The sequence below is a fragment of the Scyliorhinus torazame genome, chromosome 3 (assembly GCF_047496885.1).
Source record: "Scyliorhinus torazame isolate Kashiwa2021f chromosome 3, sScyTor2.1, whole genome shotgun sequence".
Classification (NCBI taxonomy): domain Eukaryota; kingdom Metazoa; phylum Chordata; class Chondrichthyes; order Carcharhiniformes; family Scyliorhinidae; genus Scyliorhinus; species Scyliorhinus torazame.
This window is the reverse complement of record NC_092709.1, coordinates 24,120,284-24,133,519: the sequence shown is the minus strand read 5'-3', so window position 1 is coordinate 24,133,519 and position 13,236 is coordinate 24,120,284. Positions and strand designations below refer to the sequence as shown.

The window sequence follows — 13,236 nt, the reverse complement described above, 5'->3', positions numbered from 1 at the left end:
ACTTGTGACAATAAGCGATTATTATAAACCATCTCTCTGCCACTTGTAAAATGCATCAAATATGTGTCATTGGCTAAAGTTTCCAAAGGTTTCTACCACTCTTGATGTGATCAGATTTACTATAGAAGTGGGGTCAGGAATGAAAAGAATGTTTAGCTGGACCAGATGTTTTACATAGCTGTCAGATACTTCTACCCTGCTGATTACAAAACTGCAGAAATTCCATTGGAGTCACGAGAGTGTTAACATCGCACAATCCTTCTGTATTATTAACATGCACACAATGATGTAAAAAGACACAGCATTCAAAGTAATGAAAACAGGGTTGACAACTTGAAGTGATAAGACACTTTAAGTTTCTGACACATCTCTGTTGTAGTGACAGAAAGAACTAGCGCTGATTATAAAACATTCTATCGCAATTTTGAATGATTTAAATTTCGGTAAGTTCAAAAAACTGGTTTGATCACTTTCGACAGCTATACATCCCTCTGGGTTTCTTTGACTTTTAACAGTAAAGCTCTGCGATGTCTTTAAAGCAGAGGGTTATGGATTGAGAGTTCAGAAGGCACTCAGCTTTCTTCACTGCGAAAGAGGAACTGAAGTTGTTGCAGCTACATTGACTCGATTGATAATGAAGTACACGATTAAACAGAAAAAAAGGTTTATTTGAAAGAGGCTTTAAATGCGTCTGTTTCACAAACACAGGAAGATATCAGAAACTTTGTCCTTTTGCTGAATGCAGGTTCAATGCTGTGTATTTTGACTATGTATGGACAGAAATCTGCATCGCCAACAGCTTTTAAGTGTTGATCCCCCAAAAGATCGATGCCGCCACACCCCATCATAATCTCAACACCCGTGTCAGTTCAATGAAAGTAAAAGTTTTGTGACACAGAGGCCTGATCCGCTGTGGCTGATGCCACTAAGTAAGATGATGCCAACAAGAAGGTTCCAGACTGTTCCAAATCGTCAGAAGCCATGACAGAATCCTCCCAGCAATGGTTCTCAGGCTACTCCAGCCTGCCTGCTCTTAGTCAGGATGCTATGCCTGTGATCTGCACAGGGAAGACAGTGAGTCAAGTTGATTGGCTCATTCCCTCACCTTTCCTTGCCAAGACCTACTATACTTCTTTCCAAGCAGTGACTCCTCTAATTGTATAGCTGAAAATTGACCCCAAACCCCTCCCAGGGAGGCAGAAAGTTGCAGATGAGAGCTACACTGAGTCTAATGTCTGATGCCTGATTCAAAGGGGGTGGGTACTATGTTGGTTTCCCAAAGAGGTTGCGGTATTTATGGAGTACAACATGACCCGTCACAAATGCCAAGAAACCAGATACTGCTCTTTCAAAGCAAGCCTCTTTCAAAGCAAGCAGTTTCATTGAATCAAATTCAGTGAATAACTTTACTGTTCAAAACCCCACGTGGAACACATTTCCTTCCTCAGACAGCTTCACCTTCAAAATCAACGAATCGTTGCTTGTTACAGATTTCCTTGATAACGGCGCTCACAGATTCTGGTGTTTTTTTTCTTGTTGAGCACTACTTTTGGTCTCTTTTTATAGGACGATTTGCTTAATCCTATGAGCCATTAGGACCCGTCAGGAACCACAGCAGTGAAACATTACTAAACAAGCAGGTCAAAGTGATACACCTCCTTCATTCCCACGTGCGTGTGGGTTTCTTTTGCCCCACCTCCTGTTGTCGAACTCGCCGGAATCCGAACTCCATCCCCCAGGAAAAATACCCTCATTTATTGGACATTCTAAAGGAAATTCCTTTTCTTATCAGAAGGTTTGGTAGCAGGTACCATGAAACGGCAACTGATGTACTAACTCCGTTTTCGGCATAAAGTAACATGAAGGCACCATTGATATCTTTCTGTGTTGAAATACTGTAAAAACGCTACATATGGCACATTAGTATTGTGAATGCTAACATTTTTTTTTACATATATATATTTTAATCTATAAAAACTTGTAGACGTTCTACTAGCTGCAAGGTTCTTCTGCTAAAATAAAATAAAATGTTTAATTTAAAGTAAAGTATCCGGAGTACTTCATTATATAAAATAAAGTTTTACTGGTGCATCTACGTGTTTTTAGACAGCAATTGGGTCCTGATTAGCAATTACATTAGACAGCCTGACTTGCAACTCTTCCTGCGTAGAGTACCTATTGGTGGAGTTAGTCCTATTTTCAGCCAATCGGTATGCAGGGGCTGATTCTACGCTTGTTGCCATGGCGTTCTGTATGCTCAGAAAGGGTGTCTCTTCCCCTATTCGTTCATCTTCAGTTTCACTGTCAGAGCTACTGCTCTCTGAGCTGAGATTGCTCTCGCTCTCCATTCTGTGTGAAATGTGGCCATTAGCCTTTGTTCTTTTACCTTTCCTGTTGCCGGCCCCTTTCTTGGGGGACTCGAGCGTGGGCTCGTACTCTTGCGTCGTCTCGTATTCGTCATCCTCGGCCACCCTTAGCGGGCTGGCCGGGATGCTGCCACTGTCCTTGATGGAGTTGCGGTACTGCTTGTAAGGGTCTTGCCTCTTCTCCCGCTGTCGAGGCGGCGTCACCAGAAGCAGGGGCCTCTCCTCCTCGATTAAAGGGCTTATGGCCACCGACGGCAGGGATATAGTCAGGCTAGAGACTGGCGGCGACATCTCTGAATCAGGTGACTTTGGGGACATTGGGGTTCTGAAGTCCACTGGCGACAGTCTGGCCGGAGTGGTCATGGCAGAGACGAACCTGTAATGTAATTAACAGCACCAATGAAGATGACAACAACAGAAAAGACATTACTTCATACATAGGGTTCTTTGGTCCTTTGCAGGAGATACATTCTGTTGGCGATCATAAGCCGTACAAAATAAGACTAGAAATAGACCATTTGGCCTTTCGAGCCTGCTCAACCACTCAATGAGATCATGGCTGATCTGTTTGTGTGTTAAGTTCCATATTCCCCATCTACCCCCGATAACCTTTGATCCTCTTGCCCAACAAGAATCTATCTACTTCTGTCTTAAAAAGATTCGGTGACCCCGCCTCCACTGCTTTCTGAGGCAGTGAGTTCCAAAGTGGCACAATCCTCTGGTAGAAAACATTCCTCCTCATCTCTGTCCTAAAAGGTGGCAATCCCAGAATCAGGTCCTGGCCACTATTTTTAAATGGCTGTGTAACGCTGTGAAAATCTGGGCCTATGACTCTGTTGTAGCTTTATTATGAGAGGGTGTTGTGCCTCAGCTACCGCATCTCGAATACTGTGTCCAGTTTTGGTCTCCTTATTTGAGGAAAGATGTAAGTGGATTGGAGGCAGTAGAGGAGGTTTACTAGATTGATACCTGGAATGAGTGGGTTGCCTTATGAGGAAAGGTTGGACAGACTGGGCTTGTTTCCACTGGAGTTTGGAAGAGCGAATCCTCATTTTAAAACAGTGCCCCCCCCCCTTAGTTCTAGACCCACCCACAAGAGGGAACATGCTTTCCACATCCACCTTGTCAACACCGTTCAGGATCTTATATAATTCATTCAAGTCGCCCCTCATTCTTCCAAACTCCAGTGGAAACAAGCCCAGTCTGTCCAACCTTTCCTCATAAGGCAACCCACTCATTCTAGGTATCAATCTAGTAAACCTCCTCTACTGCCTCCAATCCACTTACATCTTTCCTTAAATAAGGAAACCAAAACTGCACACAGTATTCGAGATGCAGTACCACCAATGCCCTGTATAACTGAGGCACAACACCCTCTCATAATAAAGCCACAGAGTCATAGACCCAGATTTCCACAGCGTTACACAGCCATTTAAAAATAGTGGCCAGGACCTGATTCTGGGATAGCCACCCCCATTGCTCACATCAACAATTTTTGCTGGCACAGGAGAGGAAGGATGCCTGCACCCAGCGTTACCGACTTGGTTGACTCCATTGGAGGGTAGGTATCTCTAAGCCCTCCCACAATTTCCACAGTGTCGGGCCAGCATCTCCGTGACTTATGGTCCCTCAGAGGAGCCTTAAACCATAGTCTGGACCTTTTGATAGGTTTGCTTAAAAGGTCTTACCCATGGTTACCCAAGTGCCTTCCATATTCCTCATCCATTCTCCATTCCAACTCATGCCAAACCATGCCCCTACCCAACCCACTCCAACGTCCCCTTATAGCCCTCCTGCCAAATCATGGTCCTTCCATGCTCATTCACCCAGTATATACTATGTACAGAGTCAATGAGCCAAATAGTAATAACGGCTGTGTGGGACTGCTCAGAAAAGAAACATTAATTCAGAGATCTTCCTTTGATAAATAAAACTAATGTTTCTGCAACCCTATAAAAGTGTCAATCAGCTAAAATATTAAAGTATCGATAACGAAGGCTTCAAACATGTCTTACCTCTTAATTTTGGGAAAATTACCATTTGGACTTTGGCAACAGAGATCATAGAAAACCTTATTATAACCACTTAAAGCTGTCAATTAAGCAACAATAGTTCTCTCCAGTTGTCAAACCCCTGCTGAGATAATGTTTTTATGAGTCTGGGCTCTCAACCAAGCATGCATGATAAGGACAGGTATAAGAACTCTTTCATGTAGAACTGGACGATCCTCCCCATAAAACTCCACTCATTTGGACCCAAGGAGAACAACTTCAGCTTCTCCATCCTAAACTTGTAGATAAAATCCTGCGTCTACAGAACCATTCTGGTAAATCTCTTCTGCGCTCTCTTAAGGGGGCAGCAAGGTGTCACAGTGATCAGCACTGCTGCCTCACAGCGGCAGGGACCGGGTTCAATTCCGGCCTTGGGTCACTGTCTGTGTGGAGTTTGCATTTTCTCCCCGTGTCTGCATGGGTTTCTTCTGGGTGCTGCGGTTTCCTCCCACAGTCCAAAGATGTGCAGGTTAGGTGGATTGGCCATGCTAAATTGCCCCTAACTGGGGTTACAGGGAGAGGGCTGGGGAGTTGGCCTGGGTAGGAGGCTCTTTCAGAGGGTCGGTGCAGACTCAATGAGCCAAATGGCCTTCTTATACACTGTAGGAATTCTATGACCATCACAACCTTCCGAATGTCCAAATTGTTGGATCAGAAACCAATCATTCAGTTAATTCTCTCTTGATCAGTTAATAGTTTTTGGGAATGGGTGGCTCTGCAAGTTAATATTTCACCCTTTTGAATTTGGATTCAGTGGTGCATCATGTTTCCTTGGACAGCAATTGAATCCTGATTGACATTGGTCAACTTGAGAGAAGACTTTCTGTAGGAACAGATGGGACTGCTCAGACTGTGTTCAAATCCAGTAGGGGCCGATGGAAAGGAAGTCTTTGCTACGAATTTCATGATTATGGAGTGAATTTCCTGTCCAATTCCTGATATGCGCGACAGATCTTAGTGCTAATTACTGAACTCCTAGAGGTCGGAGGGCTGGCTTCTAAGAAACATGCCACATTGGGCTACCAGGTTTTGTGCTCTTCTGAGGTTAGAGAAGAGTACAAGGAGCATTTTGGCAATTATATATTTCATATATAATAATAATCTTATTGTCATAAGTAGGTTTACATTAACACTGCAACAAAGTTACTGTGAAAATCCCCTAGTCGCCACATTCTGGCGCCTATTCGGGTACACAGAGGGAGAATTCAGAATGTCCAATGAACCTAACGTCTCGTCTTTGGACTGTGGGAGGAAACCGGAGCGCCCGGAGGAAACTCACACAGACAAAGGGAGAACGTGCAGACTGCACACAGACAGTGACCCAAGCCAGGAATCGAACCTGGGACCCTGATGCCGTGAAGCAATAGTGCTAACCACTGTACGACCGTGCCGTCCCAAGAGAGCAGACAGTTAAACGTTACATCCAAAACACAGCACTTCCTTCAGCACTGCACTGAAGATGTGTCAGCCTGGATAATGAGTACAAACCTCTGAAATAATGCTTCAATCCACAATCTTTAACTTAGAGGCAAGGGACCTAACAACTGAGCCAAAGCTGGCACATCTCAGAGCTGCACAGGCTATAGCCACACCTTCAGTCAGACCTCCACCTACAGTCAGAGCTATAATCTCACTCCCTACAGTTGAAACTGTGCCCTCAGTCCCTCCTTACAACCAATTAAATGTATTCACGTTTGGGGTGTAAAACAGAGGTTGTTCATAAAGGCCCGGCCTTCTCAATCGTGCCCCTTGCCTGAGGTGTGGTGATCCTCAGGTTAAATCATCACCAGTCAGCTCTCCCTCTCAAAGGGACTCACCTGGGACTATGGCGACTTTACCTTACCTTACTTTACAGCCAACCATCCCTGTACAGTCAAACTTTTGCCCTCTGTTCCTGTGACACCTGTGCACTCAGTTCCTACAGCTAATGCACACACTCCGTACATAAATAGCTGCAGGGCCTACCTTTCGCTATGAGGTGAATCTCGGAGAGAGTCCGGGGTGTCTCTCGAATTCCTCACACAGATAAGCATCTCTTGCCGACCTGCCACACCATTCAGTCGACCTCGATGATTGATTGGGCTGGTGTGCCTGCTGGTTTCTATAGATGACATTACAAGCACAGAGGGGCAGTCCGAGATGACACTTTCTGTTTGGCCTGTACTCCAACTGCGTGCGGCAAATACAAAGAGAAACAGCTTTAAATCCCTGAGCCAGGCTGTCTTTGCAAAGTACTCAGCCAACATCATTATCCTCACGCAGAGAGATCTTCAGCTACTTCCCAGCTGCAATTGGCACCAGGCATTTGTTTTTTTTTTAAGAGAATAAATATCCTTACGCCAAATTTGTTAAGACACAGTGTTATAGGAGAAGTAAGGGGGCGTCATCAATTTTTAAAATTCTTTCATGCGATGTGATCGTCTATTTGTGGCTTATTCCTTATTGCCTTGAACTGAGCGGCTTGCTGGGCCATTTGAGATGGGATGCAGCGCAGTTACGAGTCAATCACATCGCTGTGGAGCTGGAGTCACATGTAGGCCAGGCCAGGTAATCACATCAGATTTCCTTCCCTAAAGGATATCAGTGAGCCAGATGGGTTTTTACTACAATTAACAATAATTTCATGGCCACCATTACCGAGACTAGATTTATTAATGGAATTTAATTTCCACCAGCTGCCATGATGGGTTGGTCCCACACCCTCCCCAGCGCATTAGCCTCAGCCTCTGGGATATAGTAGTCCAGGGATATTCCCACACTGCCATTGTCTCTCCCAATTCTATTCGACCCATCGAGTCTGCACCAGCCCTTGGAAAGAGCACCCTAATTAAGCCCACACCTCCACCCTATCCCCGTAACCCAGTAACCCCACCTAATCTTTTTGGACACTAAGGGGCAATTGATCACGGCCAATCCACCTAACCTGCACATCTTTGGACTGTGGGAGGAAAATGGAGCACCCGGAGGAAACCCACGCAGACACGGCGAGATCGTGCAGACTCCCCACAGACAGTGGGCCAAGCCAGGAATCGAACCTAGGACCCTAGCGCTATGAAGCAATAGTGCTAGCCACTGTGCTACCGTGCCGCCCTAGGTTTTAGTCAATTCTCTCTGGCTTGGGGCTTGAACCCACAACCTTCTGACTCAGAGGTCGGAGTGTACTCACTCAGTCACGGCTGACACTACAGAGCTGGTCATACAACCCAGGCATAGCCATGATGGCACCGAAGTGACTGGACATTGTGACACTGTGTGCGGCCTGTCCATTTGAATGTTTTACTGAGGCATGGAGTTTGGTCCATTGAAGCAGTGCTCAGGCATGTTGCTTCATTGAAAGGGAGGTTAATGTGATTTGCCCATTATTGTAGGGTTTCATTGAGCCTTGTGTGTGCAGCTTGCCCATTGCAATGTGCTGACTGCTTGTCAAACTGGGGTCATCGTGGCTGCCTTGTGGCTTCAGAACTCTGCATTGAACAACAAAGAGCCAAATGCAACGCAGCACTCCAGATAGGGTGCGTGGTACAATCAGCTAAAAGTAGACTAAAATCGATGCCCCATCACATCATGAAGTGTTGCACGTTAAAGAATGTGACGGAGTTAATTTCACATTCACCCCGGGCCATTTCCCCCCCTCCCTGGCACGCTGACAGATGAAATTGAAGTGCCAAGTGATGTCTTCAATGGAATTGAAAATGGGGAAACTTAGTTAGTGGGAGGCCAAGCCAATGTCGTGTGTCAATGTCAAAGTTAAAAGTCCCCTCAGGGTAACGAAGCATCGCCTTTAAGTGAAGTGGGGATAGGGGATGGGGAACAATCAGACTTCAGCTTGCAGGCACAGCACAGTCCGCATTTTAAAGCCGCACAGTCGGATCTCATTTTTGCATCCTGTTATAAACTTGCATGCTCACGTTTATAATGAAAATCACCCGTGTAAACTTGGCACATTGTAATTTAACCATCTTGCCCCCCCCCCCCCACCTCCCCCAACCCCACTCCCCACCACCACAACCATTACCGCTACAGTACCCAGATTGGAGGAGAACACATGTTTTATATAGACGGCTTTCAATATACTAATGTGGACATAGCAATTTATAATGGTAAACAACAAGGGGAATTGTGTAATAAATGTTTTAATGGGTTGTAAATATTAATAAATGCTACTTTCATTATTTTATTAGAGCTCTCTGCCAGTATTTACCTACTAGCAGCTTGCTTGTTATAAACTAACTAAAACTATAGTGGCACTTAGGTAATTGACTTGATAGTGGGTAGGGTTTGGCCAGGGCAGGTGGAGGGGGGGTAAGGGGGGTGGGTTTTGGAGCTTTGTGTCTGAGGTGATGGGTGACAGTGGAGCACAGTATGGTCCTAATTGAGCTCAGCATCAATTTCTAAACATTATCACTTCTTTGAAGTAGGTACGTGAGGTAGACTTTTCACCAGATATAAAAATATGAAAATATGATTGGGGGCAACGGTAGCTTCAATTCTTGTCCATTGTGTACATTTGTTAACGTTCTAACAATCTGGTTTTCAGGCTCATATCTCCTCTCCTATTTGACATATCTTTAACTAAGCTGAAAGAAATGGGACACTACTGTAATAATACCTTGGACGGAATTTAATGGAAATGAAACGAGTTCCATGTCGGGCGCGTTTAGCCAGGTGTTTCCTGGCGCTTGCAGCACTGAGAACCACCCCGCTGTTAAACGGGACTCTACTTCATTTATGGACCTTGGCGAGCAATGACCCATCGAGGTCGCACTTAGTCCATTTTTAAATGGTGTCCTGATCTCTCACTGCGGCCTCCAGACCTCGCAATGCCCAATTTATTAATGAGGGAGCCCCCTACACCCTACCTCATAAGGTCAGGGCACCCCTGGACCCAACACCTGTGTGGGCAAGATGCCATGGGGGCACCTTGGCACTGCCAGCCAGGCATGGGCATTGCCACGGTGCCTGGTTGGCACTGCCAAGGTACCAAGCTGGCATTTTCTGGTCGGGGGTGCCCTGCGTGGGTGTTGGGGGGTTGGTGCCGTGGGGGAGGGGGGGGCATCCTCCCATAGTCCGTTCGGGCTGGGGAAGGGGGTCACTTTGGGGGCCTCGGAGATCGGGATCCCATTTAAAAACGGGGAGTTCTGGCGAGCAGAGCTCCCCAGTATACAAAACGGGGCTATGTGCGGCCTCAGCCACGCGTTCCCCTCGGCGGCCCCTTACACAACGCGACTTTGTTCCCACTTAGTTGAAAGGCACCCTTTGTACTATTTGCCTCAACCACTCCATGCTTAGTGAGTTGCACATTCTCCACCACTCTCTGGGTAAAGACATTTCTCCTGAAATTCTGATTGGATTTACTAGTAACTATTTTATATTTATGTCCCCTAGTTTTGAACTCACCCACAAGTGAAAACATATTTTCTGCGTCTCTGCAGTTAACCCCCATGATAAATTTTAAAATTGCTACAGATCTCCAATTTTGATGTAACCACGGATCTGCCTAAATCTGACCTAGCTTCTCTGCTTTTCTATTCGTTCCTTCTCAAAGTTAATGGGAAAGAAATCCACAGGGACACCTGGAAATGGCTGCATTTCTTGGCCCCGCCTTGTGCTCAGGTCTCCAGAATTACCACGTCTGATTGCGCCTCTGCCACTCCTTCAAAGTCAACCGATATCAAGTGAGGAGGGAGGACTGTAGGTGGGCGCTCTGTGCACTCGAGTAGCAGAGTTCCTTGTTAATGTTGAAATTGTGCTGCAATAGAATACATGCTTTAAGCTGGTGATTGAGCACAGTTGTCCACAGTTGGGGAAGGATTAGGGAATCATTGCACGAGCATATAAACCAGTTCACTCTGCGAGGAACTGGGAGAGTCTGTGACATTGCTTTGATGTCTTGGAAATAAACCAGTTTTAAAGATACAGGCTAGCTTCAGACTCACTCTTCCTCAACATGCCATTATTGGAGTTAACATTCCTATGCTTTGATTTTCTTTGGGTCTTGATGCACTGTCAGCCCCTGACAGGATCCAAATGAGGGTCCACCGGCAGGAGCGTGGGTGGCTTTAGCTTCGATCATGGACTGGAGCCTGTTAAGATTTGACCAGGAGCGTTTGTTACTAGGTTGTGGTGCCTGGCTAAGGACTTTCAAGGTTGCTGTTTATAACTGATCGAGGTCCCTTTCTAAGATCTCTGCTTCCCCTTCTGTTTATTGCAGATCTCTGTTAGTGAATTCTTGTTCTCTGCTATTTGATCAAAGAATGCTGTTTAATCCAGATACCTGTGGCTGGGTGTGTGAGTAACAGTCGTAGAGTGATGGGTTGTCGATGTATAGTGACTGGTTGAGAACGAGGTTTCTGTTTCTCGCTCAACGCCATGCTCTGTGGATCCTGGGTTTTTCATTATATATTGCTGAAAACAAACAGTACAAGTTCAGAACACAAGAACGCTCATTACAACAAAAGGCCATCAAATGGGCCTGTCAAACCTATGCCTTCCACTCACTGTTTATGACTTACCACCATGATAGATATTCTACCCAAGGGCACAGTGGTTAGCACTGCTGCCTCACAGCGCCAGTGTCCTGCATTCGATTCTGGCCTTGGATGACTGTGTGGAGTTTGCACATCCCCCACCCCCGTGTCTGCGTGGGTTTCCACCGGGGACTCCGGTTTCCTCCCACAGCCTAAAGATGTGCAGGTTAGATGGATTGGCCGTGATCCATGTGCGGGATTACGGGGATAGGGTGGTGGAGTGGGGCCTAGGTGGACTGCTGCTCCAGAGGATGGGTGCAAACTCAGTGGGCCGAATGGCCTCCTTCTGCACTATAGGGATTCTATAAGTGTTGTTCTATGTTTCAAGGTCTCCTTCCTCTTTTCCTAATCCTTACAAAATCTTTTGAAATGGCAACAAACTCGGCTCAAGTGAAAGGTAAATAAGAGGAGTCCATATTGATGGAATGTTAAAGACAGAATTTGAGCGTAACTTCACTTTTAAAAAAAATGTGCCTTTTTTATTAAGATGTACCAACCAGCTTAGCATCCTGATTGACATGTTCCCTTGCTGTTAATTCACTACAGACATTAGAGAAAATCAGACAGACAAAAACCCGTCTAAAAAATCAACGAATGTTATTTTTTTTTTGCTACATCCCACTTCCTTGTTGAAACCCCCCAGGCAGGCTTTTGAATGAATGCCAAGCATGGAGGGTTGCAATTATTAATTGCACGTCTCAGTACGGAAAGGCTCAAAACAAAGCCGATTCTCTTTCACCGTGAATTACATAGCGTTCAATATTTTGGCAAAAGTATTAATACAGGAATAATGATTTGGCTTTCATGTTGCTTGACGAGCTGGGAATATTTTCAGTGGTACGAGGTCTGATTTTGTAGGCTCATCGTTGCGTGAGTCTATCAAGTAACTTGTGCCTAATGAACCATCTGGATTGTCCTATTCTTAGCCTTATTATCACCACTTTGTGGCCAACCATTTACCAGTTCTCTCCTACAATATCATCCTCAAGCTAAACAATACTGCACTTAACTTCATCCCCACTGGAATAATTTCTTACTGAGGGGCTCAGGGTTTGAAGTTACCATTAAATCATGGATTCTGATTGGAAAACAGTTCCACCATCACATGATGGCCTGATGCCGGGATAGCCTGCAGCACCTCCGGTGGTGAGTCCTGCCATGGTGGTGCCAGAAAATCCCAGCCAAAGAGTCATTTATGACACAGAAGGAGACTATTCGACCCATCACTTCCATGCCAGCACCCTGTGGAGCAATCCAATCAATCCAACTCTTTTGCTTGCTCCCCGTGGACCCACATTGCTTACTTTCCTCTAGTGCACATCCAAATTTCTTTTGCAATCATTAATTGTTTCCATATCCATCACTCTCGGGGGCAGTGAGTTCAAGGTAATTATCATTCGCTGCATAAAAAAGTTCTTCACCTGGCATCTCTGTGCTCAAAACCTTAAATCTGTGTCCCCTAGTTCTTGTCCAATCAACTAATGGGAAGAGTTCTGCTCATTTACATTATCTAAGCCTCGCATAAGATTGTACACCTCTATAAAATGTTCCCTCAAATCTCCTTTGCTCCAAGCTGAAACTAGTTCATCCTTTCCAACCTAGCCTTGTGACTAAAATCGCCCCCATCCCCAGAAATAGTCTGGTAAATCTCTGCATCCTCTCGAGCACCTTCACATCGTTCCTGAAGCATGGTGGCAAGAACTGGGTGCAGCACTGAAGTTGGGGCTCCTCCAGTTCTTTGTCAAAAGATATGGCAGTTTAGCTTCAATTCTGCCTCGTGTTTAATCATTCCACCATTAGTGGCTGCGCCGTCGACCATCTAGGTCTCAAGCTTGGGAATTGCCTTGCAATACAAAAGCTCTGCCTCTATAACCATCTCCTCCTTTTAAGACATGCCTTAAAATCTATTTCTCAGAAAAAGCTTTTGCCCATATTTGCGAATATCTTCTTGTTTGATTGATAATGCTCCTGTGAAGAGCTGAGGGATGTCTCACTAAGTTGAAAAGCATCAACTTCAATTAACTGATGATATTATATGGATACACGAATAAAATGCTGTTAGTCCTAGATTACATTTTTAAAATTCATCAATTTGTGATGAAGATGAGAGGTACCAAGCATTCAAATTCTCCACAAACTGTTGGATGATTCACTTTCACCTAAATTTTAATTTTTGTCCTTTTTTCTCTCTCTTCATTCCCGCTCTTTATTTATCTTTCTATCTCCAATTTGGCTATTATTTATTCCATTTCCTCCCACTTTGTTCTGTTTCTTCCTCTATCCTTGTGTTTC

The 13,236-nt window shown here is 45.1% G+C and overlaps 1 protein-coding gene across 7 annotated transcripts in view; it reads right to left on the bottom strand.

The window, feature by feature from the left end:
- Positions 1-647: 647 nt before the first annotated feature.
- nrg1 (neuregulin 1) overlaps positions 648-13,236 on the bottom strand; it is a 226,915-nt gene continuing 214,326 nt past the window's right edge. For all 7 annotated transcript variants that reach the window (XM_072495412.1, XM_072495411.1, XM_072495409.1 and 4 more), the window contains 3 exons: positions 10,692-10,822; positions 6,383-6,586; positions 648-2,742 (listed from right to left, as the gene is read on the bottom strand). In XM_072495412.1, coding sequence (XP_072351513.1) covers positions 2,103-2,742; positions 6,383-6,586; positions 10,692-10,822 — 975 coding nt within the window. In that variant the 3' untranslated portion in view covers positions 648-2,102. The remainder of the gene's footprint in view (positions 2,743-6,382; positions 6,587-10,691; positions 10,823-13,236) is intronic.